Raw genomic sequence first — 23,585 nt, 5'->3', positions numbered from 1 at the left:
GAGCGCATGGCGAAGGAACAGTTGTTTCCCATTTTTTTTTTTATTGAATTAGGTCAGTCGCGGCCGAGATTCGAACTCACGACCTCCCGATCACGAAGCAAGCGCTCTACCGACTGAGCTACCGTGAACGGTTCCTTAAACTTGAACAGGTCCTATTGAAGCGCTATTGTTCTGAATGTGTGTGACGGTACATATTGTCGTTTTGTACATATTCAGTCATTCTACAATAAATGGAACAATTCAGAGTAAAAAACATGAAAAAAATAATTGTTTCAGATAGCAAAATAAACATCATAATTCTCTAAAGGACATATCAGTGAACTTGAAAACAAAGAATTGTCCACAAATCTGGTATCATTAACTTTTTACAACAATTTTAAGATACCATTGATTTTAAGGTAATGTTACGAAAGTTAATGCTTGATCAAGCCTTATTACTTTTTAAATAAAGCTGAATTTGACCAATTTTTCGTTTCTGATGTTCAGTGAAGAACGCTAAAGTATGATTCATGAAGTCTCGCATGAATCTGAATTTTAAATTAAATTTTCGGGGAAAATATCGTTACGGAAGTTAATCGTTACGGAAGTTAATTCCCAGCAATAAATTTAAAGATAAAATTCTCTTCAGTAGTTAAAATCAAAGTTTGTTTTAGGATATTAAACAAAAGTATGAAGCATTTCATCGTTACGGAAGTTAAATTTTTAAGAGAGACAACTGTTTTTGTCTAATTCATTTTGTATTGTCGAAAATGTAACCGTCTAAAAAAGCTGACACGCAACTAAAATCGATGATAAGGTTCCGTGGTCACTTTCAGATAAGTTTCAGTTCTTTTTGAAATCTGCATTCTATGCGTGAAATTCAAAACAAAATCGTTACGGAAGTTAATCGATTTTAAGCGACATGCTTATGAATTCGCATGAAAGGAGATCCATGCATTTTTTTGCGAGAAGTGTTTAGATTTCTTTTTATATATAGGATAAGACATTTTTTTAACATTCATTGCAATCTATTCGGAACGATTTTACGGCTGAAAATTTCATCTTGAAATTTGTAAATAAATGAAGCGACATTAAGATTTGCAGTGGAATACGTTTTTCAACATTACATTTGTTCATATCAAAACTTGAACTGCATATAATTATATCGGTAAATATTTACAAAACCATGTGTGTATGTTTAGTCTCCGAGTTGAAATCGACCTTTTAATTTATAGTTAAGATATTACAACGGTAAATTTGTAAGCGACATAAAAAATTCTTAATTTGTCATGTTTTTGTAGAATGACTGATTGTCGTCGACGACAATATGTACCTACCCTCACTGCACATATTGTCGTCCATCGATACATATTGTCGCTGACTGAAAAGTTACATATATACATATTGTCGCTGGCGACATTATGTGCCTCACCCTCACTGTACATATTGTCGCCCCACAGATATTGTTGTTTAAACATGTCTTTTGTTGTTTTTTTGGTAGTTTTGTGAATGTAATTGGTGTGAGAATCACACTGACGTGTCTCGTATGCTATTTCATGCAGCGTGATTGTGACGGTACATTTTGTCGTCCTGTTCATATTGTCGCCGGCGACAATGTGTACCTTCCCTCACTGCGCATATTGTCGTCCATCAATGTTATTGTATATTTAATTATGAAATTTTACCTGGCTGTGGACTAAGTATATACAAGTTAAACAAACAGAATTTACCAAAGCAAAAAAAAAAAAAAAAATCAAACCATCAAGCGAAAGGGGGGGGGGTGCTACATCTGTCTTTGGTGTTTTAGAAGATTTTTAAAGATTTTCTGTATATATTCTTATGTAAAACTTTGATCACCCATTGTGGTCCCACATTACCCCTGGGGTCATGACTTGAACAAAATTGATTTTGTTTTTGTTTGTTGTTAAAATGTCCTCTCGAGAATTTTTCATTCATATTGAGAAATCACCACTTACCGGTGGAGGGCTGCAAATTTAGACCTATACTTGGCACCGAGGGTCATTGAGCAGTGAGGGATCTTTTTCGTGCATGCACCTCAAAACTGAACGTACGCTATGAAGCTTTCACATAAGTATCATCTCCTCTGACCCAGTAGTTCTTGAAAAGAAGATTTTGAAAGACTTTTTTTCTAAATATTCTATGAAAAACTTGGATCATCTATTGTAGCCACACCTATCCCCCGAGGGACATGATCTGAATAAAAGTAAATCTGCATTTTTTAATGAAGCTTTCACACAAGTTTCAACTTTTCTGACACAGTGGTTTTTGAGAAGATTTTTAGAAGTCACTAAATTTTTACTTATTCTTAACTACTTCCCTTGAAAGAGGGCATGGTCCTTCATTTAAACAAACTTGAATCCCCCTTAATCCACTGATGCAAGTGAGGCAAGTTTGGTTGAATTGACCCAGTAGTTCTTGAGAAGCTGAAATTATGAATATATAGTTTACAAACAGACGAACGGTCAGGCAAAATGTGATCAGTAAAGCTCACTTGAACTTCCAGTTCAAGTGATCTAAAAATGTTATTTTTTGCGTTATTCTTATGTTATTACGAACAATAAATTATATTAATAATATTATATCGGCACATGATCGTATATAAGAATAACGCAAAAAATAATTTCCAAATAATTATTACTACTGAACAAAATAAAAACATACCTATATTCAATCTCCAAGTATATTACAAGAAAAAAAAGAATAGCTGAATTATCCGATATCCCAAAGTTATGTCATAGTGATGTACATCAATCCTGGACACAATTTTCTGACCAAAAAGTTTTCTCCCTACAGTATTGCGAGGAATGCTGTCTGTCTCCCTCCGTTCGTGTGTGTGTGTTTGTCAATCTCTCTTTCTTTTCTCAAGTAAATATTCGTCAAAACAATATATCGACGACAATATATGCCGACCTTGACTGTACATATTGTCGCCGACGACAATATGTGCTGGTGATTGACTGTACATTTTGTCGTCCATTATGCAGGAGGAAAATAAGGCTCGTCTCGGTATATATTGTCGCGGCGACAATATGTACCGATGGACGACAATATGTGCAGTGAGGGTAGGTACATATTGTCGCCGACGACAATAATTCAATTCAATTCAATTAGTTTATTTACCAATTATGTACAAAACGACAATATGTACTGTCACAACGTGGCACAGACTACATTTTATTAATATGTACATTTTATAGTTAACAATGTAAAAACGAATTAAAAACGCCCACGACATCTTTCATAGTTTCTACTCTTTGTATTTTTTCATATTACAATTTTTTTCAGTCAATTTAATATCAAATTGACCTGAACCACGTGTTCGAAGTAAAAATGTAAATATAAGTTGTCCAGTACACATTGCTATTCATTCAACGATTGGTCAATGGTTCGTGGTAAGATCTTCCGTATGCATTAAGAACAATAACCATATAAGGTAAACAAAGATTTGTTATTGTAGAAGATATTACACATTTTTTTCTACGAGCGTATCGGGCGATTTTGGAAAAAAATTTGTCAATACTGAGCAGTTCTCGCCGTAAATGATCACAAAAGCGAAGATTAAGTAGATTGTGATTTTTAATCCCCCACCCTTTTCTGTTTAAAATCATAAAAATCTTTCAGAAAGGTCTGGAAACACATTTTTCATAGGACATATTTTTAAAAGAAACAGAGTATAGTAATTTCCTGTTTACTGCAATTTTTTTTATAACTGGTTCCACCCTATAACCTTTGAATGGGTCAACCTACACCACGTGTCTTGAATTTAAATCACAATAACATTGGTACGGGTGCACAGACCGATTGCCTTACATCCTTGTCTTTTTAAAATGTTCGAAAAACTGTTGTTCACGAGAATAAAGACATTTTGTTTGCAAAATACTAGTATTCATTTCCCTAATCCCCAAAACAAGGATTCCAACAAAAGTTAGGATGCATCACTGCTTCCTTAAACTTACAAAAGACAATAAATTATCTCATAATATTTAACACTTTTTGAAAAGCTATTACTTGTAACAAAGAGGGGTCGTATGAAAAATTTAGAAAGTCTGCGACTTATCGTTTATCAAGTTGTAATATACTGTAAACACTATCAGTTTCTTACCCTCATTAAATTAAAGAGGGGTAATATGCTTTGATATTTATGCATTAAAGAGACTTTTTCTTCAACATGACATGGCAGCACAAATATTGACTCTTTGACGTATTTTATATCTTCAATGCCTCCTCAAGGTACTGCAATACATTTTTGTACATGTAGTTTTATTTCATGTATAACAAGACTGTCCAACATTTACTCTGTTTTTATTTTTATATTTTGTTAAAATGATGAGCGAACAAGATTTATCGAAATGCCTATAGTGCGATAAACATGAAGATGAAAAATTAAATCTATATTATAACAAAATTTTCTTTGATATTTTATCCAACATTAAAGTATACTATACGTAAAATCTCCCACAATTTGCAAAAACCTTACAAAGATTGAAATTATTTGCTTATGAAATAGCATACAAACACAAAAGAGGGCAAAAAAGGACCATTTTCTCATACTACAGCACAATTTTTTTTTTCGATATGAGTGGATCTTCGCTCCATTTTTTTTTTTTTGAAAGTTTATCCTCAAAGTATGCGTAAAAATATACATTTTTGTTTAACAAAAACATTGAGCAAAGACCCACTATACCTTAAAATACGCTAATCTTATGACCCAATATTCGATTTGCTCTCTCTCTTTAGTATCTTTTATATCAAGAGTGAACATGCAAAAAAAAAAAAAGATAGATAATTGAAGGAAAATACACAAGCCTTTAAAAAAATTAGTCTTTGAAAAGACGAAAATTAAAAAAACTATAAAAGTGTGGCACCAGTCCTCGGGGCCATAAAACTTAGACGAGCTTACTTTTAATCTTAATCTCACTTTTCAACTATTAATTCCTTTGGTTAAAGTGAGACTGAAATCAAAAGTAAGCTCGTCTAAGTTTAAGTCTAAGACCCTGGAGCCAGGTGGATTCTAACCACGACTCTAAAATTACCTTCGGTGTTATAAATATAAACTAGATTTTCAAAAACAGGTTTTCTTATTATTTGTATATATATATATATATATATATATATATATATATATATATATATATATATATATATATATATATATATATATATATATATATATATATATATATATTGAATTTCGACCCTAGGGTAGGGGTGCTCCTCAAAAATCCTATCTTAAATTACCGTATAGCGGGAATTTTTAGCGGGATGCTAACTATGGCTCATTTTAGCGGTTTTGAAGTAGCCCGCTAAAATTTTAATTGCTAAATTTTCACCCTTGTATATACAAAGATAAAGTAAGTATTGAATACAAGAAAAATAACTTTTTACTAGGGATGGCAATTTGTAACCGGTTAATCGATTACTCGGTCGGAACGATGGTAATCGATTAGAAAATCTGTAATCGGTTAATCGGAAAAAATAAAGAAATTTTCTGCACAAAGGATGATCATCTAGGATTTAACGGGTGTAATTTGGACGTACATATAATTATGAATCTCCTGATTGAGACCTTTGCGTAATTGGTCAGTATATGTAGTGTTAATTACTGTAAAAACACTATGTCGTTACCCCGAGTGTCCTGTAATTCTTTAATGATAATAATTGAATCATTGAGCACTGTGAATTGGCGTGTTTGTCGTTTTCATTTTTCAATCCAATTTACATGTAATTATTAAACAAACATTGTAAATTAAGGGCTTTAGAGTACTTAAGAACTTTTGTGACATCTGCTCTGGAAAATTATCAAAGATTTCTTAGCCTTTTTTCATGGTTTTCTCATTTTTTTTTCTTGTCCACTGAAATTTAAATATCAAATATATGTACCCCTAGTTTTCTGATCCAGAATCAAGAGAAATGGAATGTTTTAACTTCTATCGTCTTATTTGGGTCTTTTTGTGTATATGGACAGGGCTACTTGAAAAAATTGTCAAGAAAACGTGCATTTTGATACGATTAACCCGTTAATCGGTCGGAACGTCTTGCGGTTGACCGATTAGCAATTCTGTAATCGATTGCCATCCCTAGTTTTTACTCAAAGTCTTGCCTAGATCAGTATTCAAGCGTATATTAAACATACTGAAAACTTCCTCTACTTTACACGTCAAGGAACTGCGTGTCCGCCAAAATTATTGGCACACCTTTGAGCAAAACCAAATTTAACACCCGCTAAAGAAACCCGCTATACGGTATTTACATCACAACCTATCAAAATATCATAATTTTATGTAGGGACAGGCCTGCCCCGAAGGATTTCTAGGCCAAAATTTACGCAAAAATAGGTTCTTAAACGGACAAAATGTAGTTTTGGCCATTTAAAAGTTGCAACTAATAAATTTTAGGTTCAAAATGCAAATTTGAAAAATTTAGAATAATTACGTAGAAAACAATTGAGAAATACTGATTTTTAAATGTTCCTTTTTCTGGGAAATTGTTCTCTCCTTTGAAAATCTGAATACATCCCTTCAATTGATGTTCACTTAAAAATAAACTTTATTTGCATGTATTTTTCCAATGAACGTGAACAACAGCGATTTCTGTTTATAAGTACATAATTGTCTGCGAGGATATTTGTTCTTGAAAAATATAGCAGGTACCCTATGTTGAAAATGAATTAGATAAACTCAATATGTACATTCTTATTAAAATATGAAACAATTTGTCAAAGCCCCCTTCTCAAAAAAAAAAAAAATAAAATAAAACAAAAACAAAAACAAAAATAAAAACCAAAAAAACAACATTTTTTCATTGGTCTTCGGTGTGTTTATTTCGTCGCAAAACCACGACCTAAATGTAAGAGAGCTTAAAATGTATGAGCAGACTCCGGGCCGTGGCTTGAGACGATGCGATGTTAAGAGCCCCCTTAATACGATGGGCATTTCAAAAGTTCTGGCAACTGGTATATAAAATTTTAACTACGTTACGGATTAAAATGACTCTGATACCACTGTAAAGCTTAGGCAAATATGCATTAGTAGTGACGTCATTTTACATTCAAAATGACGTATAGGTCTGCTAAAATGACGTCATAATTAGGTATACTCTGTATACTGGGCGTAAAAATGACTGATAAGGAGAACAATTTTTTTGTTGAGCAAAGAGCGTAGTGCAAAATTCGCTCATTGCCTGGCTTTACGGCAACAGAAATAAAAGCCGATTTAGATGTAGTATATAGAGAGCATGCTCTTTCATATCGAGCAATAGCAAGATGGGTAGTTCAATTTAAGGTATTCAATGTATAATGAAGGGATTTTGAACAATTTTGAAACATTTTAAACTAGTTAAAATGTATTGCTGGATAACAATGAAAGGGAAATGAACCAAATTCACATGATTGATAACATATAAGAAGCTGGTCATTTTGCAATTTAAAAGTTTTTGAAGAGTTATCTGCCCTTGATGCAAAGAAGAAAATTTTAATTTCGTCAAAATATCTGTGGTAAATGATTAATTTTATTTCATATTTTAATAAAGAGACAGTGTGTGCATATTTTCACCAAGAGCTTTTTATGAAAATCAAAATACTTTTTACAATATCTTAATGACACATGCATTGCCCATAGACTTCAATGTAAAATTCAAGGTGCAATTAATTTGACAATAATCAAAATTTTGTAACTTTCTTTGGTGGAGTATTTTTATTTCAAAACACCTTCAAAATGATACCATAATAACAAATGTAGGACTATTCATTTATTAGATACAAAATATGGTCGTTATACATTGAATACCTTAAAGAGGGTAGAAAATCAATTGAAGATGACCCCCGTTCGGGGCGTCCAGTTTGTGCATATGGCGAAAAAGAAATCGTCGCTGTTCAAAATACGATAGCTGAGGATGCCAGATATACAGTTGAGGAAATAGTAGACTTAACTAACATTAATTCGTCAGCAGTTTTTCGTATTTTAAAGGAAAACTTAAAGCTTAGGAAAGTCTGTGCTAGATGAGTGCCACATCTTCTCTCGGAAGAGCAAAAGCGCATCCGGGTAGAAATGGCTTCACAGTTACTAACAATTTATGAAGACTGTGACCAAAGGCAAATAAATGAGATTGTAACAGGTGATGAAACATGGATATTTTTTTTGAACCGGAAACTAAGCTCAATAATAAAGTTTGGATCGGTGAAAATGATACAAGGCCTCAAATTGCACGCAGACGGAGAGTAATCTACGCCTTATTTTTAATTCTAAAGGCCCTGTTGCTCAAGTTCCGGTTCCAGAACACAGTAGTGTTACTGGTCAATTTTATGCAGAGAATGTCTTGTCTCAGGTTGTAGAGCACTATAAAACGACCCGACCAACAACCAGTACTAGAGGAATAAAGCTCCTCCATGACAACGCACCTGCCCATAGATGAGAGGTAGTAACCAAATATTTAAAGGAAAATGGTATTGCCGTTTTACCACATCCACCCTACAGTCCTGACCTAGCTCCATGCGATTTTTGGTTGAATGCCGTTATCAAAGAAGCCCTCCGAGGACGGCGATTTGAAAGTCGTCATGCAGTCGGAAGCGCCGTATTCCAGTGTATGAAGCGTATACCGAAAGAGGACTATAGGGCAGCATTTTCCACGTGGATTTCAAGACTGAAAAAGTGTGTCCAGGTCAACGGAGACTATTTTGAGGGATTGATATAATTTAATTTATGATAATGACGCTCATTAATTTACCGCACACTAGTTGCCAGAACTTTTGAAATGCCCCTCGTAACATGAATTAAGACATAATATAAAGGATTTTTTTTCAAAGATTAACGTTATCAATAAGTAATTATTCTATAGAAATAAAAAGTCTCCTCCCTCCCCTTCTAACATACGGAAGCCCATTTAGGACCTATCAAAAAATATTTTTGAATTCGATATAACGAATTGTCGAATTTGTTATAACGAATTTAATTCGTTATAACAGTTTCTTTGAATTCGTTATAACTAATTTAATCTGTTTTAACAAATTTGTTGAATTCGTTATAACGAATTCAAAAATTTGTTATAACGAATTAAATTCGTTATAATGAATTCTTAAACTTGTTATAACGAATTTAATTTGTTAAATCGAATTCTCTTATTTGTTATAACGATTTAAATTCGTTAAAACGAATTCGCCAAATCGTTATCTCGAACATATTTTTCTATAGACCCTGATTGTTGAATTTGAATTAACGAATTTTATTCGTTATAACAAATTTTTGAATTCATTGTAACGAATTCAACAAATTTGTTATAACTGAGTAAATTCGTTATAACGAATTCAAAGAAATTGTTATAACGAATTAAATTCCTTATAACAAATTCTACAATTCGTTATATCGAAAATATTTTTTGATAGGTCCTAAATGGGCTTCTGTACTAACACTACATTTATATTTTCCCAGTACTTTCAGTTCTTTAATTCCTTCTTGTAGGAGCGTAGGATCAACCGCCAAATTCATTCAACAAAGGTAAGTTGGCTAAGAAAGAATAGCAAATCTAGATCACGAATGTATAGACACATATCGGTATTTAACTGTCAAAAAGGAAATGCAGTATTTTCCTACAGTATAAAACTTAACTAATACTACTCAGTACAACTACACTGTATCTTGAAAACGAAAGTACACCAATTTGCGGGAAGACAGTTGTAAACACGATTAAATGCCGCTAATCATGATCAGGTTGTGATGTGAAGTTTCTTGACATGCTATTTATTTTATTAATCGAGATTTAATGAATGCCTGCCATTTAAAGCTATCGCGGTAAGTCATATACACCTATTACATATATTGATATACATTGTAATACACTACAAGCGAAGTGGTGTCCGCCATATTTACGGGCCATTGCATGTACGTATCCAATCTCTATCCAGAGTTATCGTTCCCGCTACGCTCCACTTATACCTGTGTCAACGTCTAAAAAGTAGTACGGAAGGCAGAGACGCGTGGCCTTTATCACAGGAAGATTAACAAGCGTATTACCTTCAGTTTTCTGTATATGTGTCAATGCTGCAAGTTCTTTGTCTTTAAAATGAAATATATGGAGATAACGAACGGTATTCAAGCTCAAAAGTCCATTAAACAATACAAAATAGGAGCAGAGCAAACACGGACCTCCAAACATCAGAGGTGGGATCAGGTGCCATGGAGGAGTGAGCATCCTCTGCCTTCCGGTCACACCCGCCGTGTACTCCTTGTCATGATCAGGAAATAACGGAAAAATCCGTCGACAATTCAGTGTGTAAATAATGTCCTAACAATTAGTATAAAAAGTCAGTCAGCATTTGACTCAATGATAAATTGTATTTGCTGACAAGGTCATTGTATCGACCATAGAATTTACGAAATGATGACTTTAAACGAGACAGCTGATATTCCTGTTTCATCAACTTATCTGTCAGTAATTTACCTCGTTTTAGAAATTGTACATACGTAGAGCATGCTCTTGCGTATTGAATCAACTGAGAGATATATACCCCGTGTGCAGGTGATGAAGGTATATTGCTGCATAAGTAAGGGAAGTTGACGATTGAAAAGTTAAAGTCTTCGCGTTTATTATAAAGCTTTGTTGTTAGATTACCATTAACGTCTTTTTCAAGTAAAATATCCAAATATGAAACAGATGTGTCAGACTCTGTGGTATCTTTTATCTCAAGTTCACTAGGATATATCGTATTGACATAAGAATGGAAATAGCCATTGTTAATTGACAATACGTCGTCGATATATCTAAATGTCGAGTTGAAGGCCACAGCAAGTGTTTTCTTCTTTTCACGTACAAGATTTTGGACACATTCTGCTTCATATGAATACAAAAAAGGTCTGCTAATAACGGGGCGCAGTTGGTACCCATGGGAATTCCAATAGATTATTGGAAGACCTGGTCTCCAAAAACCACATATATATTGTCAATTAGAAACTCAAGCATCTTTTTAATGTCAACTTCAGAGTACTTGTGTGTACAATCAGAATGTTTTTTAACAAAATAATTTTGCAAATGACCAATGACAAGGTAAGTATATTTACGAGTTCCATTTTTATTGAAAAAGCAGCTGTCAATGATATCAAAAAGCCTGGACTTTAATTTATCGTGGGGAATGGTTGTGTATAAAGTGGAAAAGTCGTAAGTTTTTAAGCTGTTGATTTTGGTAAAATCTTGTGATTTTAAATTTTCCAAAAGTTCCTTGGAATGTTTTAGTATTCACATCTGATTTACACTACTTCTCGAATATATTGTTGCACAGTACTCTTGAAGTTTCGCCATCACCACTGTTAATATCTTAGTGAGGAGTAAAGATAGAGGCTTGGTTGAACATTTACTGGAACCCGCTATGTATCTTTGTAAGGATTTTTATGAAGTTTCGGAATCCAATATAAATATGGTAATTCAAATTCATTTTGGTTGTTTGTAATAAACCATGTTGATATTTGTCGGCAATGCGTTTTAAATTTTCCACTTTCTCCATATCTGTCTACATGAGTGATGCAATATCCCACCGAGAAATAATCCCTTGTAAGATACGGTAATACAGATATATCTCTTTCTAATTTTCGTACGTAAACTTTTCTTTAAATTCTAAAGCTAAAATATATAACTCTAAAATTTATAATTTGTTATGCAATAGGTCAGGGTAAGTTTTGCCAAGAATCTTGGCATTTAGACGTTGACAGAGGTGTAGCGAAGCGTAATACGCCCTCTGGTGAGAGATTGGTACGTTTCCAGAAAGCCGAGGGAACAAATGAAATCCTTACTAAGTCAAACCTGTACGCGCTTGTGCTAAAATTTTTGCTTGAGGCAATTATTAATGCACCTGCATTTGGTGTGGTATTGTATGTTTCCAATGATTTCCTCGCTTACAGTATATATTTATATTTTTAAAATACCTAAGACTAAAAATTTATAAAAATTAAAAAGCAAGAGCACTTCTGTTCCCTTCCCCTCCGGGAAAAAAACCAATACAAACGAAATTGTTTGCATGTCTCAGAGTTTTTAGAAAATTATTTTCCATTGAAATTTTAACCTGCACTGTGCACTGTCTGCTTCTATGTACATATACATAAAAATAAACAGGAACATGTGTATGTTACATATGCATATGGAGGTGTTATCCTATAAAATAAAATTTTTCAGATTATAAATGCGATGGATTTGACTGCCTCCAGGCCATTCGGGCTCTAATTGCATGATGAAGGATAGTAAACTATTTTTAATAGTTTAGGACGTTTCCGTTGCGTGAACTGCACCAATACCAAAAGTGGTTGATGGTGGGTCCTATCAATATAAAAATCGTATTTTTTTTAAAAATGCAGGGTAAAAACAGGCACGTATATACTTTGTGTATACGTCCCTTATAGAAGTAATATTTGATACTAGGGATCATGGGGATGGGGTACTCGTAATCAGTAATCGTAATCAGCTGTAACCGATTACAGTTTGTGATGTAATCATGGTTAATCAGTAAACGTCTGTTTTCTCATTACAAGTAATTGTAATTTAATCGATTACTCTGGAAAAAAGTCTTATAATCATGATCTCTTTTGATTACTAAATATGATTACAATGATTAAAAAAAGAAGTTCATAAAATTATGGTCTTTAATGATAGTCAGTGAATATTTTTCAGTGCGCAGAATTATTATAATTTAAATTTTATACATACATATAGATATATATATATATATACATACATACATACATATATATATATATATATATATATATATATATATATATATATATATATATATATATATATATATATATATAAAGCCTAATTCGCTTGATTGACGGGTCCTCAAGCCGGTTGGATGAGGTGCTTAATGATTAGTGTTTATATTATAGGAAATGTCCATAGCACGCAGTTGCTGTTTTGTGTAGATTAATTACTGATACCTGTCAAGGTATACTTTAAACTAGTTTAAAATTTTTATTTACAATTTCAGGTCTGTTCAATATACAGTAGATTTTATTGAATAATCATTAACGTGTGAAAAATACACATTCAAATCATACCAGTAAAACACCTTCATAAATACAAGGCATTTCTCAAAACTTACATGGAAGAGTTCAGTATGACAATAGAAAAATTCAATGCAGTCCGCTTCCATTATGTTTTGACATGCATCATGTTTCCAGAAGTCAAATTTGCCAAATCTTTGTTTTAAAAATATGACAATCTATCGAAGTCTTTTTTACCGTAATTTAACCATAAACAATAACAAACTGAAATGAATGAGTATTTCCATGGTGTATACTACGAAACCTATCAAACAACTGCAGAAATTATATAAGGGGAAAATTCATGACAGCACAGTTGCAATTTTATTAAAAGACCCAGTTAAAAAATTAATTCAAGGTCTTCTTTAAAATTATGTTTGTCCCCCCCCCCCCCCCCACTGGGGTCGGTAAGTAAGAAGGATTTTTTCCCCAGAAAACTTCCAATGTACATGTTTACGGGATGAGAATATTCAAGAAAGAAAATTATCGTTTCCTGGAGGTTAAAAACGTTTGAATCGGGCCATTTTCAGCCAGTCGGTCGGGAGAGGACAAACAATTTTTTAAAGATGACCCAATGTGTAATTATACATAGGAGGTGAAATTGTGACATTTATTAGCTCACCTGAGCCGAAGGCTCAAATGAGATTTTCTGATCAAAATTTGTCCGTTGTCTGTCGTCGTTGTCGTTAACATTTCACAATCTTCTTCTCCAGAACCACTGGGCCAATTTCATCCAAACTTGGCACAGACTATCCTTAAAAGAAGGGGACTCAAGTTTGTGCAAATGAAGGGCCTTGTCCTCTTCCAAGGGGAGATAATTACAATATAGTGAAAAATTAATGGCATCTTTTAAAAATCTTCTCAAGAACCAGTGGGCCAGGAAAGATGAAACTCATGTGGAATCATTTTCAGGTGGTATAGATTCAAGTTTTTTTTCAAATCGTGACCCCTAGGAGTAGGGTGGGACCACAACGGGCGGTCAAAGTTTAACATAGGAGTATATAGGGAAAATCTTTAAAAAAAATTCCTCTTAAGAACAACAAAGCTATGATTGGTCATATTTATAAAAAAAAAAAACTACCTCAGGTGGTGTAGATTCATTGTGAAAGTGCAAGGATGTGTCAATCAAACGCGTCCAGAAATTTGAAGTTTCAATAACTTCGAGATGAAATAAGATTTTTATTTTATTTTAGTATGAAATGCTATAGCAACATACAAGTCATGAAATTATACAGAAAATTTGAGAAAATATTAACTTCAAATCTGTGTCCAAGCACCTTTAAGGGTAGGCCAGGACCACTTATGCATTTAAGCTTTTCAATACTGAACTGATTTTTGCTTTTTTCTTAGCCACAGTGCTCAGGTGAGCGATGTGGCCCATGGGCCTCTTGTTAGGTGTCGTTTGAAAATTGAGAAATGCTCGGATTATATTCGTGAAAATTTTTCTTTCAGGGGAATAATTTTTTTTCACGATACGATGCTACTAAATACATTTGTACGCACGAGTACAAAATACTTGGGAATCTTATGTCTGTGTCAACTCTTATGCACAACTTATGTCAGAGCACAAAGATTCGTTCGTGTCACTTCTTGTCCTAAAAACGAGACGGACTGGACCAGAAGAGCAAGAGCCAAAAAATGCCAGAGTCCTATACCTGATTACCTGTGTGCCACCGTACAGGATGATCCCGGTATATACGGGGAAATATGCACAGTGGTCGGCTTGGCTAATCCTGGTATATCCTTGTTAAGTTTATGATTCAGTTTATCTGCAGAACTGTAAGCTCTCTGCTTGAGAAAATTCGGACAGATAAAGCAGAGAACTGCAGATCCAAGCGTTGTAAAAACCTTCGATTTACGCCGCCGCTCGCTTCAGGTATTATTTCTTGTATTTTATGCTTTCCCCCGCCTTAAGAATGGTATTCGATAATTAACCAAGTTATATTTTACACCTATTCCTGACACTTTATTTACCTTTCAACAGTTCAAAACGGCCGTATGTCGTTTTGGAGAATCAGTTAAAAAATGCATTCTGACGTCCATGGTTTCACCCTGAAATAGATGGTTTTCCATCGAGGTGATTTAAGCAAGAGTTATTCCCCGTGGCCGCCATATTGTAGGTCAACATCCCCAGATCCCTTCATTATTCAACCAAGTTCAATTTGTTACTCTGGGCACTGAGTCAAAGATAACACTGTTTTTCTTATGAATTTACGTTTGTTAAAGCTTCTTTTAATTCATAATTTCAATATTGTAAATATTTTTTACCATATATTTCTGGCATGCATGTTTTAAATTGGTTGCTCAAATAGGAAAATTCACTACTTTGACCCACAAGATGGCGGCCAAGGGGAATAACTCCAAGACAAAATACGTCAAAGGAAAACCATCTATAACACGCTCGAGTTTTATTTACGTCTCATTTCTTTTTTGCATACATATTGTATTCTTTATAGACAATAAACATGATATTTTAACCTCCTGAATTTTTATTAATTTACATTTTCTCGACAAGTGTATGTTCTTTGCTAGACTCATTTTCCCACGACCCCCAACACGAACGTCGGAATGGGAATTTTTAAAATCGGAATTCCAAAGCCATAAAGGGCTGTTTTGGACCGTTTATAGGTATACAAAGTGTCAAGAATAGGAGTAAAATATATGGTTAATTATTGGATACCATTCTTAAGGCGGGAGAAAGCATAAAATACAAGAAATAATACCCGAAGCGAGCGACAAAAAACAGCGGCTTAAATCGAAGGTTTTTACAACGCTTGGATCTGTAACTGTTAGTCCGAAATATCTGATGTTTTCCTGGCTTATTTTTACGATTTGATATTTTACGTGCCAGGAAAACGTCAGAACCGGCGCCATTACGAAAACTGGGAATTCGCCGCCTCCAACCGGAGGCGGCATTCTTGGGTTGATTTTCGATACTTGCGAACCGAATTAAATGTCAAACTCACAACTTATCTATAGTACAATACTTTCAGTACTCACCAACATCGTTTTTATGGTTCGTTTATAAAATATACAATCCGATGAAAACATTTTATCTGACAGTCGAGATTTGTTTTCATTTCGTGCATTTTAAAATCTTGCAATTCCTGTATCGAAATGTGGAGTGATGTTTTCTTTTCATCGTTATTGGTGAGTGCTAGAAGCATTGTGGTTTTGATAAATTGTGAGTTCAGCATTTAATTCGGTTCGCAAGTATCGAAAATCAACTCCGGTTGCAGACGGCGAAATTTCCAGTTTTCGTAATGGCGCCGGTTCTGACGTTTTCCTGGCACGTAAAATATCAAATCGTAAAAATAAGCCAGGAAAACATCAGATATTTCGGACTATGTAACTCTCTGCTTTATCTGTCCGAATTTTCTCAAGCAGAGAGCTAGAGTTCTGCCCGAATTTTCTCAAGCAGAGAGATACAGTTCTGCAGCTAGATTCAGTTAAAGCGTCTCTATCTTATAATGCATTTTCTGTTTAATACAGCTTATTAGTACAGCTGCAATGGAATTATCTTCTAGATTATGTTACTTTTTAAAATCATTTATGCCAGCATTGATTTCTTATATACTAGTAGTTGTAAATGTATATATTATTGTGCATTTACTTAATTGTTTATATTAAATATTTAATGTTTATATTAAATATTTAAATACTATATATGTTTTAGAATCAAGTCAGACATGTATCTCATTTTAAATATTCAGATGATAAAAACATTTGATTTGGTATTTTTTTTTACTTAAATTTCAAGGAACATGTGCTGTTTTAAGTAAGTCGACATATAACATGGACTTTCTTCCTTGTCGTGCGGCAAGTGGATGTCCTGGAACACACTATAAACCATCTGAACTGTATAAATGTAAGTTTTTGAACTTAATATGTTTTGAATTGCAAACAAGACACATAATTTTGCGCTTCTAAGGAAGTATGGATTAAATGAAAGATGTATAATGAAAATAATAAACATTTAGTATTTATGTACCGATTAATGGGATTAATATTTACAACATGCGCCATCTTTTAAAAAAATTGTTTAGTTGCCCTCTCCCGACCGACTGACTAAAACGGCCCGACTCGAAACATTTTTCAATTATTATTTTTTTTTTTATTCCGAATTTTTCTCATCCCATTAATAACTATTTTAACTTCATTTTCGTAATTTATTTTAAATAAAAAAATTCCTCCTACCTACCTACCCAATATTTTTTTATCCTGAGTCGGGAGAGGGCAACAAAACATTATTTTAAACATGGCCTCAGATGTGATTTTAAGAATCCTTTTAAAGAAATTATAAGTTCACATCCTCATGAACTACAACCAATGAGGAGTTATATTGAAGTAATATTGAGAAATAATCCCCATAGTCTCAATTTCTTTATCAAGCATCAGATTCTTGTCTGTATGAATGTGAATGGATGGATGAATGGGTGTAATCTAATTTAATGTATGTATACAGTATATTTTAACATTTTGAACCGCTGGGTCAATTTTATTGGTGGCGCAGATTCAAGTATGTTCAAGTGAAAGCCATATCAATAGAGATTTTGAAAATGGGAAGATGATTAAGAAACATGACAAACAGGATGGGTGATTTAAAAATCTCACCAAGAACCCCAAGGCCAGAAAAAAGTCAAAAATAATATGAAAGCATTTCTAATCAGTGTAAAATCTTTTTTTTTTTTTCAAATCATAGCCCCCGAAGCTTTGGTGGGGCTGCTATAAGGGATCAAAATTCACATGGAAATTCATAGGAAAAAATCTTTAAACAAATTCTTCCGAAGAGGATATGGACATAAGTAGTTTTATTAAGTCACACAGCCACATAAAGTGCAAGTATCTTCATACAGTGTAATACAAATTTACAAAGCATGTTTTCAGGAATTATGTTTGAGACCCACCTAGTAAACAGAGATTTGTACATCAGCAAGAATGAATAGGCTACAATTTTAAAATTTGTTACCAAGCTTATAAATACCGGTACCGTATATTGAAATTGTTGAAGTCATGGACTTCGATTTTGGAATGACAATAAGAGGATTTATTTTTTTGTACAAGGTACAAGTACATTTTAATTTGCCAAATAGAAAAGTTTGACTCAGGTCAACATTGTGGATCATGGGTTTTCTCATTTTTCTATGATATTTTCTGCAAAGATTAAAGTTCAAAGTGTTATACGCTATGAAACTTGTAGTATTGGAAGAATCAGCTTTTTGTATTATATTTATTTAAAAAAAATTATAGAACACTAAATCATCAAATTTACACTAAAGTGCTTAATCATTTAGATAATTATAAATGTATACTAGAACTGAATAACATATTAAGAAAATCAGAATGGACAATGGAATATTTGAAAATGATATTTGGGGAAAAAAGACCTAAACAGTGGAGATATAAATACATTTTGTATTAAAAAATGCATTGAAATATGTTTAAAAAATAGTTTTAGTGTGTAGAGCCCACAAAGTATAGGTAAGAGTTAAAAAACTAAAATTATTGAATGTTTACACTTACGATAACTGGTTAAAAGCAAATAAAAAAAATATGGGTCTTAAGTCACTTTTTAAAATGACTAAGTTTTCCACGGCCTCATATCTACAGGGAGATTGCTTTAGAGCACTGAAAATTGAATAAGAGTACATTCTATGCTGTTTTATTTCTTATTCATTTAGCAAAGTTTTCATACAAATGTGCATTTTGGAGGTTAGATTTTTTATTATTTTTTAGACCCAGTATGTTTCCAAAACTTTTATGGGTAAGTTTTCTGATATGATTTTATAAGCATTATTATTTTCGATCTCTATTAACATTTGCTCTTTTTGGGCTTTTATCTGTTAAATACGTAAACATATATAAAGATTGAATTCAAAATTGGATGTCAAGCATAAATCAGCATTTTTAGAAAGTTCCTCTATGAGAGCTATGTTTTGCATCGAAACAGAATTACCACGGACTCATCTACACTGTCATCAGATGGAGATGGAACCACAACAATCTCTGGAGATCAGTAAGTTATTTTTATTACAACTGATCTAGTTGTATTTATAAAGATTCATAACATTATGTGTGTTAAGAATTGCACAATTCAGACCCATTTGGTAAGGTTTTACAAATGTAAACTGAATATGGTTATTATTATGATTAGGGCAAACACTGATGATAGCTCTGCTACTGGAATTGTACTTGGTTTGATGGTACCAGTGGTGATTCTAGTCACAGCTGTAATTATATTTGTTCTGTACCATCGAAAGAAATTGCCAGGTATGTCACTAGTAACTTACTTACTAATTACCACCTCAATTTACTATACATGCTTTTAATTTTAAAAAAGTTCATGTTTTTGCAGGAGTGTTTCGTTGTCGAAATGCAGCAACTGACTCAGAAGGTATGAAAAAAGAAAATTAATAATTTTTTGTCTGAATTATTCTTAATAGATTCTTTGTCTAGCAATTACAAATATATCAAAAGTTGTTAGAATTTGCATCCAAAACGCATTTTAATTATTTTTTTCATTTTCAAAAGTTATATATTATGTGGTAGGAAAATACTCTTTTTTTATCCAAATATAAGAATGTATTACTAAGTTTAATTCCCTGAAGGTAGCTAGCCAATAAAAATATAAATCGTATCCATGTAAAGTTTTGATTTTGTAGTAAATGTTAAGACTTTTTAAAAAAAAAAAAGTTTATTAAGACAAATAAATTCATAATACTTTTCTGTTATTAAGAAGTCGGTTATACATTTGGTTGCATACAGTTTTCAAAAAACATGAAAAAAATCTATTATTCAAAGCATTCTGAAAGAAATTTATTCCTCGGCCATGCAGCTGTAGAATTACTGTATGTTCACATTCAGTGGGATTATTAACATGTATATAATTGATATGCTTTGATTTGTTTTCATTAAAAACACGAAAAATATTGGATAGATTTTTATTAATAACAGTAAACACCAAAACTGTTATAACGTTTTGGTGTGATACATTGTAGCATAAATATATTTTTTTTAAATTGTTGAGAATGCTTTAGGTAAGGAAGAGAACAGTCAGATGATTCCTGAAACAGGTAAAGTTTTACCTACATGTACTTAACCAAAAATAAAAATGAAAGCACATTGAAATACACTGTAACCCATAAAAGAAAAATCAAATATCAATCATTTCTGTAAGTTTTTTACGTTAATTGAGTTTACAGGTATGCAGGTACTGCATTGATAAAAATTTTTGATAATTGTAGAAGAGCATTTGAGAGAACTATCATCAATTTCTGGTGAAGAACATGTGAGAATTCTGTCAAAGATTCATAAACTTTCTCGCTATCTTAAGCATATTTTGAAAACTGAGCTTCAAGTGTGGGACTTGAGGGAAAAACTTATAATTTACTCAGTATCCTTAAATGAGCATTTGGGCGAGCGTTTGTTGAAGGATCTGGAAAACGTGAACAATACTGAGGACTATGACAATTTCGACGTGATGGTTGTTTTTACCTTGTTGATAAATTTCTGTGACAATGTAAAGCCTCCTGAGACAGGATGGGGTTATACGCCTAGTGATGACGATCACTCTCTTGGAGCTGACATAGAAAGGATCCATATATTGTGGAATCTGTATTGTGACGATCAAGTTGATGTTCCAAATCTTCAGGATGTGTATGGACGGATGAGTGAAAAATTTGGAGAACTTTCCATCGAAGGGTCTTTAACTAATCCCAACAAATCTAAATGTAATGCATTGGAATCGAAAATTAAAAGTAAGGGGTATTTTTTTTCATTTGTTTTAAATACATATATACATACAATAATAATTACTTTCTAAAATGAAATTTGATAATTTTTGAAAGCCAAATACTACATTAGTAGGACGAATATTAATGTGAATTGAAAATAATTAACTATTTTTCATTTTAGTCAATCGTTTAAAGAGAAATTATGATGTTGAAAATGGAATTGTTGTGACAAGGAACATAAAGTCCTGTATGGCGTTATTAAATACATCAGACATTGTTATCTGTGTAGGCGCCATTGGATGTGGTAAAACAACTGCCATGAGATACGTTCAAGATAGATACAAGGGCAAAGGATGGAGAACGGTTTGGTTTGAGGAATATATTAATGAAAATGAGCTGATGGAAAATGAAATCAAAAATACTGTCCTTTGTTGTGACAATTTGTTTGGGACATTTAACTGCAATGTATTTTCGCTCGAAACTGTCACAGGATTTGAACATGTTATACAAAAACAGAGAGAAAAATGTAAAGGTCATTTAAAAGTTTTATTGGGAATACATCAGCATGTTTACGATGCAGCTTTGAAATTTGGTAGGGTTCGGATTATGGACACCAAAAATTTGATTGATATTGATCATCTGGATAAAGCAGAAGTGTTATTGATTTGGAAGGATTTGAAAAAAGAAGACCACTGTGTTCGCGACCCAAGTTGTTGGTTTAAAAACATTGAGTTTACTTCTGTATTCTCAAAACTGTTACTCAATCAAGGACTTGTGGGTAACCCAATCTTAATGTTGATGTATTGTCAGCACCATGACTTCTTCACTAATGAGGAATTCACCAAATCACCAGTGACTACATTAGTAAATCATTTTAAAAGAATGAGAGAGGAGAATAAGGAACTTTTCTTTGTTCTTGTTTACATAATGTTTGTAAGAGTTTACAATGTAAACCAGGATATTATGCCCTGGGCGGGATCGCTTTCAGCAGAGTTAACGGAGGATAGTATAAAACGCTGTGTAGAAAAGTATCCTGAGTATCTGATTGAAGAAAATAATACTGTAGAACTTCGACATGAACTACTAAATATTTCACTTTTCAAAACTTCATATGATACATACACTGTGTTTTCTACACTCGTTCACCATTGTGATATATCCACCATTCTCCAATTAACAAGATCCAAAGAAGAATGTGACTTTGATTTCGTCAATTGTTTACCACCGTCTTCCACAGATGACAAACACATGGTAAAACTCTTAAAAAGGATTGCGGAAGCGAAGGGTTGCCCGTTTAATAGACCACATTTTCTATCTAGGAAATGGAAAAGTCTCAAAAAGAAGTCATGAATGAAATGGGGAAAATTTAAAAAAATCCTAGGCAGTTTAAACCCGAGTCAGATTTTTTTTCTTCAAAACTAATAGTCATAATTTGAAATGAAATCCAAAAATTGACCAATAAAAATTTGTAGCTGACCATTATGTTAGGAAAACCTGCCATTTAGAAAAATTGTCAAATTATCTCAATTTGAGCAGAACAGGCAGAAAAATCATTAAAAAACACAAAGAGCATGTGCTGTAAAGTCAGTTCGTTTGTATACATGTATCTTAAGCTTTATTAAACATTTACATATTGTATACAGTACTGCAGGTTTTTTTCTGACGTACAATTGTTTACATGGATTTCCAGCTCCGATGAACAACAGCGGGTTGATACTGTAAATAAAACAAATTGAACTTGTTTTTTATTTCTAAATACAAATACGCGTCAAACCTAAGACGTAAACATAGGTAGTGACTGTTCCTTCGCCAAGCTCCTGGCATAAGAAGGGAAAGTTACGGGTCTTTTGGATGAGACCTTAAAAACCGAGGTCACGGTAGGCGTGGGCTCGGTAAAGAACTCTCACTGCTCAATGGCCCTGCTTGAGTGTCAAAATAGGTCTAAATTTGAAGCTCTTCACCGGCATATGGTGACATCTCTATATGAGTGAAAAATTCTCGAGTGGGACGTTAAACACCATACAATCAATCAAAATACAAATAGGGCGACATTTTTTTTTAATCTTTTGTTAAATGTTAAAATTTTAAACTGCATAAACACATGTATATATAAAAGCACACTGGTTTGATTCGTTCTTATACCCCAGTAAAGAAGTTTGGTGGTAATATATTTTTACCGTCTCACAGCTACCAAAGATTCCTTAAATTTCTCTCTTCCGTAAGTGCAACTATTTGAAGAACCCTTCCGCAATACTAGTATAATGGAATCATCTCTTAATTCAATTACATCGTTTACATAATTCGTAAATTCCATATTCTGATAAAAAAATCATTGTCTAATCTGTCGAAGATGATCATCTTGGAACAATCTGTGTACTGTTTGCTTTACAATACAAGATATGTTTTATTGCTCTCATGTTTAAATGTACGGGCGGCTCTACCCAGTTGTTATCTGAACTCCGACCTTGAGAAAAACAATCAACTGTCTCTATACCAGAATTCCACAATAGTGAATTAAATCTTGGTAATATGTATTTTTTAAATAAGGAAATCTATCAATATTATAAGGACCCCACATTTCATTCTTGAAAAATTCAGAAGAAACGAACCAATTATCATAATCAACAACCTTACTCAGAAAATCAGCTTTGTCATTCAATGACCTTGGAATCCATGTAACATCTATAGAAATCTGCTTTTGTAAACGCAATAAATATAGAATTGCAATGTCTTGTAAAGCTTTTCTCGTACAGCAAGAATTTACGATTTTTACACAGTTTTGACTATCTGTGAGAATTTTGATTGATTTTCCACTCAACTGGTCTTCAAAAGA

General features: G+C 33.1%; 1 protein-coding gene across 1 annotated transcript; it reads left to right on the top strand.

The window, feature by feature from the left end:
- Positions 1 to 20,267: 20,267 nt before the first annotated feature.
- On the top strand, positions 20,268 to 22,333 carry LOC133205743 (uncharacterized). The gene is made up of 2 exons (XM_061341611.1): positions 20,268 to 20,776; positions 20,934 to 22,333. The coding sequence occupies exons 1-2, from the start codon at positions 20,500 to 20,502 to the stop codon at positions 22,100 to 22,102; spliced, it is 1,446 nt and encodes a 481-aa protein (XP_061197595.1). The 5' UTR covers positions 20,268 to 20,499; the 3' UTR covers positions 22,103 to 22,333.
- Positions 22,334 to 23,585: the final 1,252 nt, after the last annotated feature.

This window comes from Saccostrea echinata, unplaced genomic scaffold (genome assembly GCF_033153115.1).
Source record: "Saccostrea echinata isolate AGI-Se365-2 ecotype Australia unplaced genomic scaffold, CSIRO_AGI_Sech_v1 ptg000054l, whole genome shotgun sequence".
Lineage (NCBI taxonomy): Eukaryota > Metazoa > Mollusca > Bivalvia > Ostreida > Ostreidae > Saccostrea > Saccostrea echinata.
The sequence above is the reverse complement of the archived record's forward strand: the minus strand, read 5'-3'. Positions and strand labels throughout refer to the sequence as shown.

Bases quoted from the DNA above. Each gene is read 5' to 3' on its own strand.
- LOC133205743 (XM_061341611.1), top strand. From the start codon at position 20,500: ATGGTTGTTTTTACCTTGTTGATAAATTTCTGTGACAATGTAAAGCCT. The intron at 20,777-20,933 runs GTAAGGGGTATT...TTTTCATTTTAG, and splicing joins ATTGGAATCGAAAATTAAAA to TCAATCGTTTAAAGAGAAAT.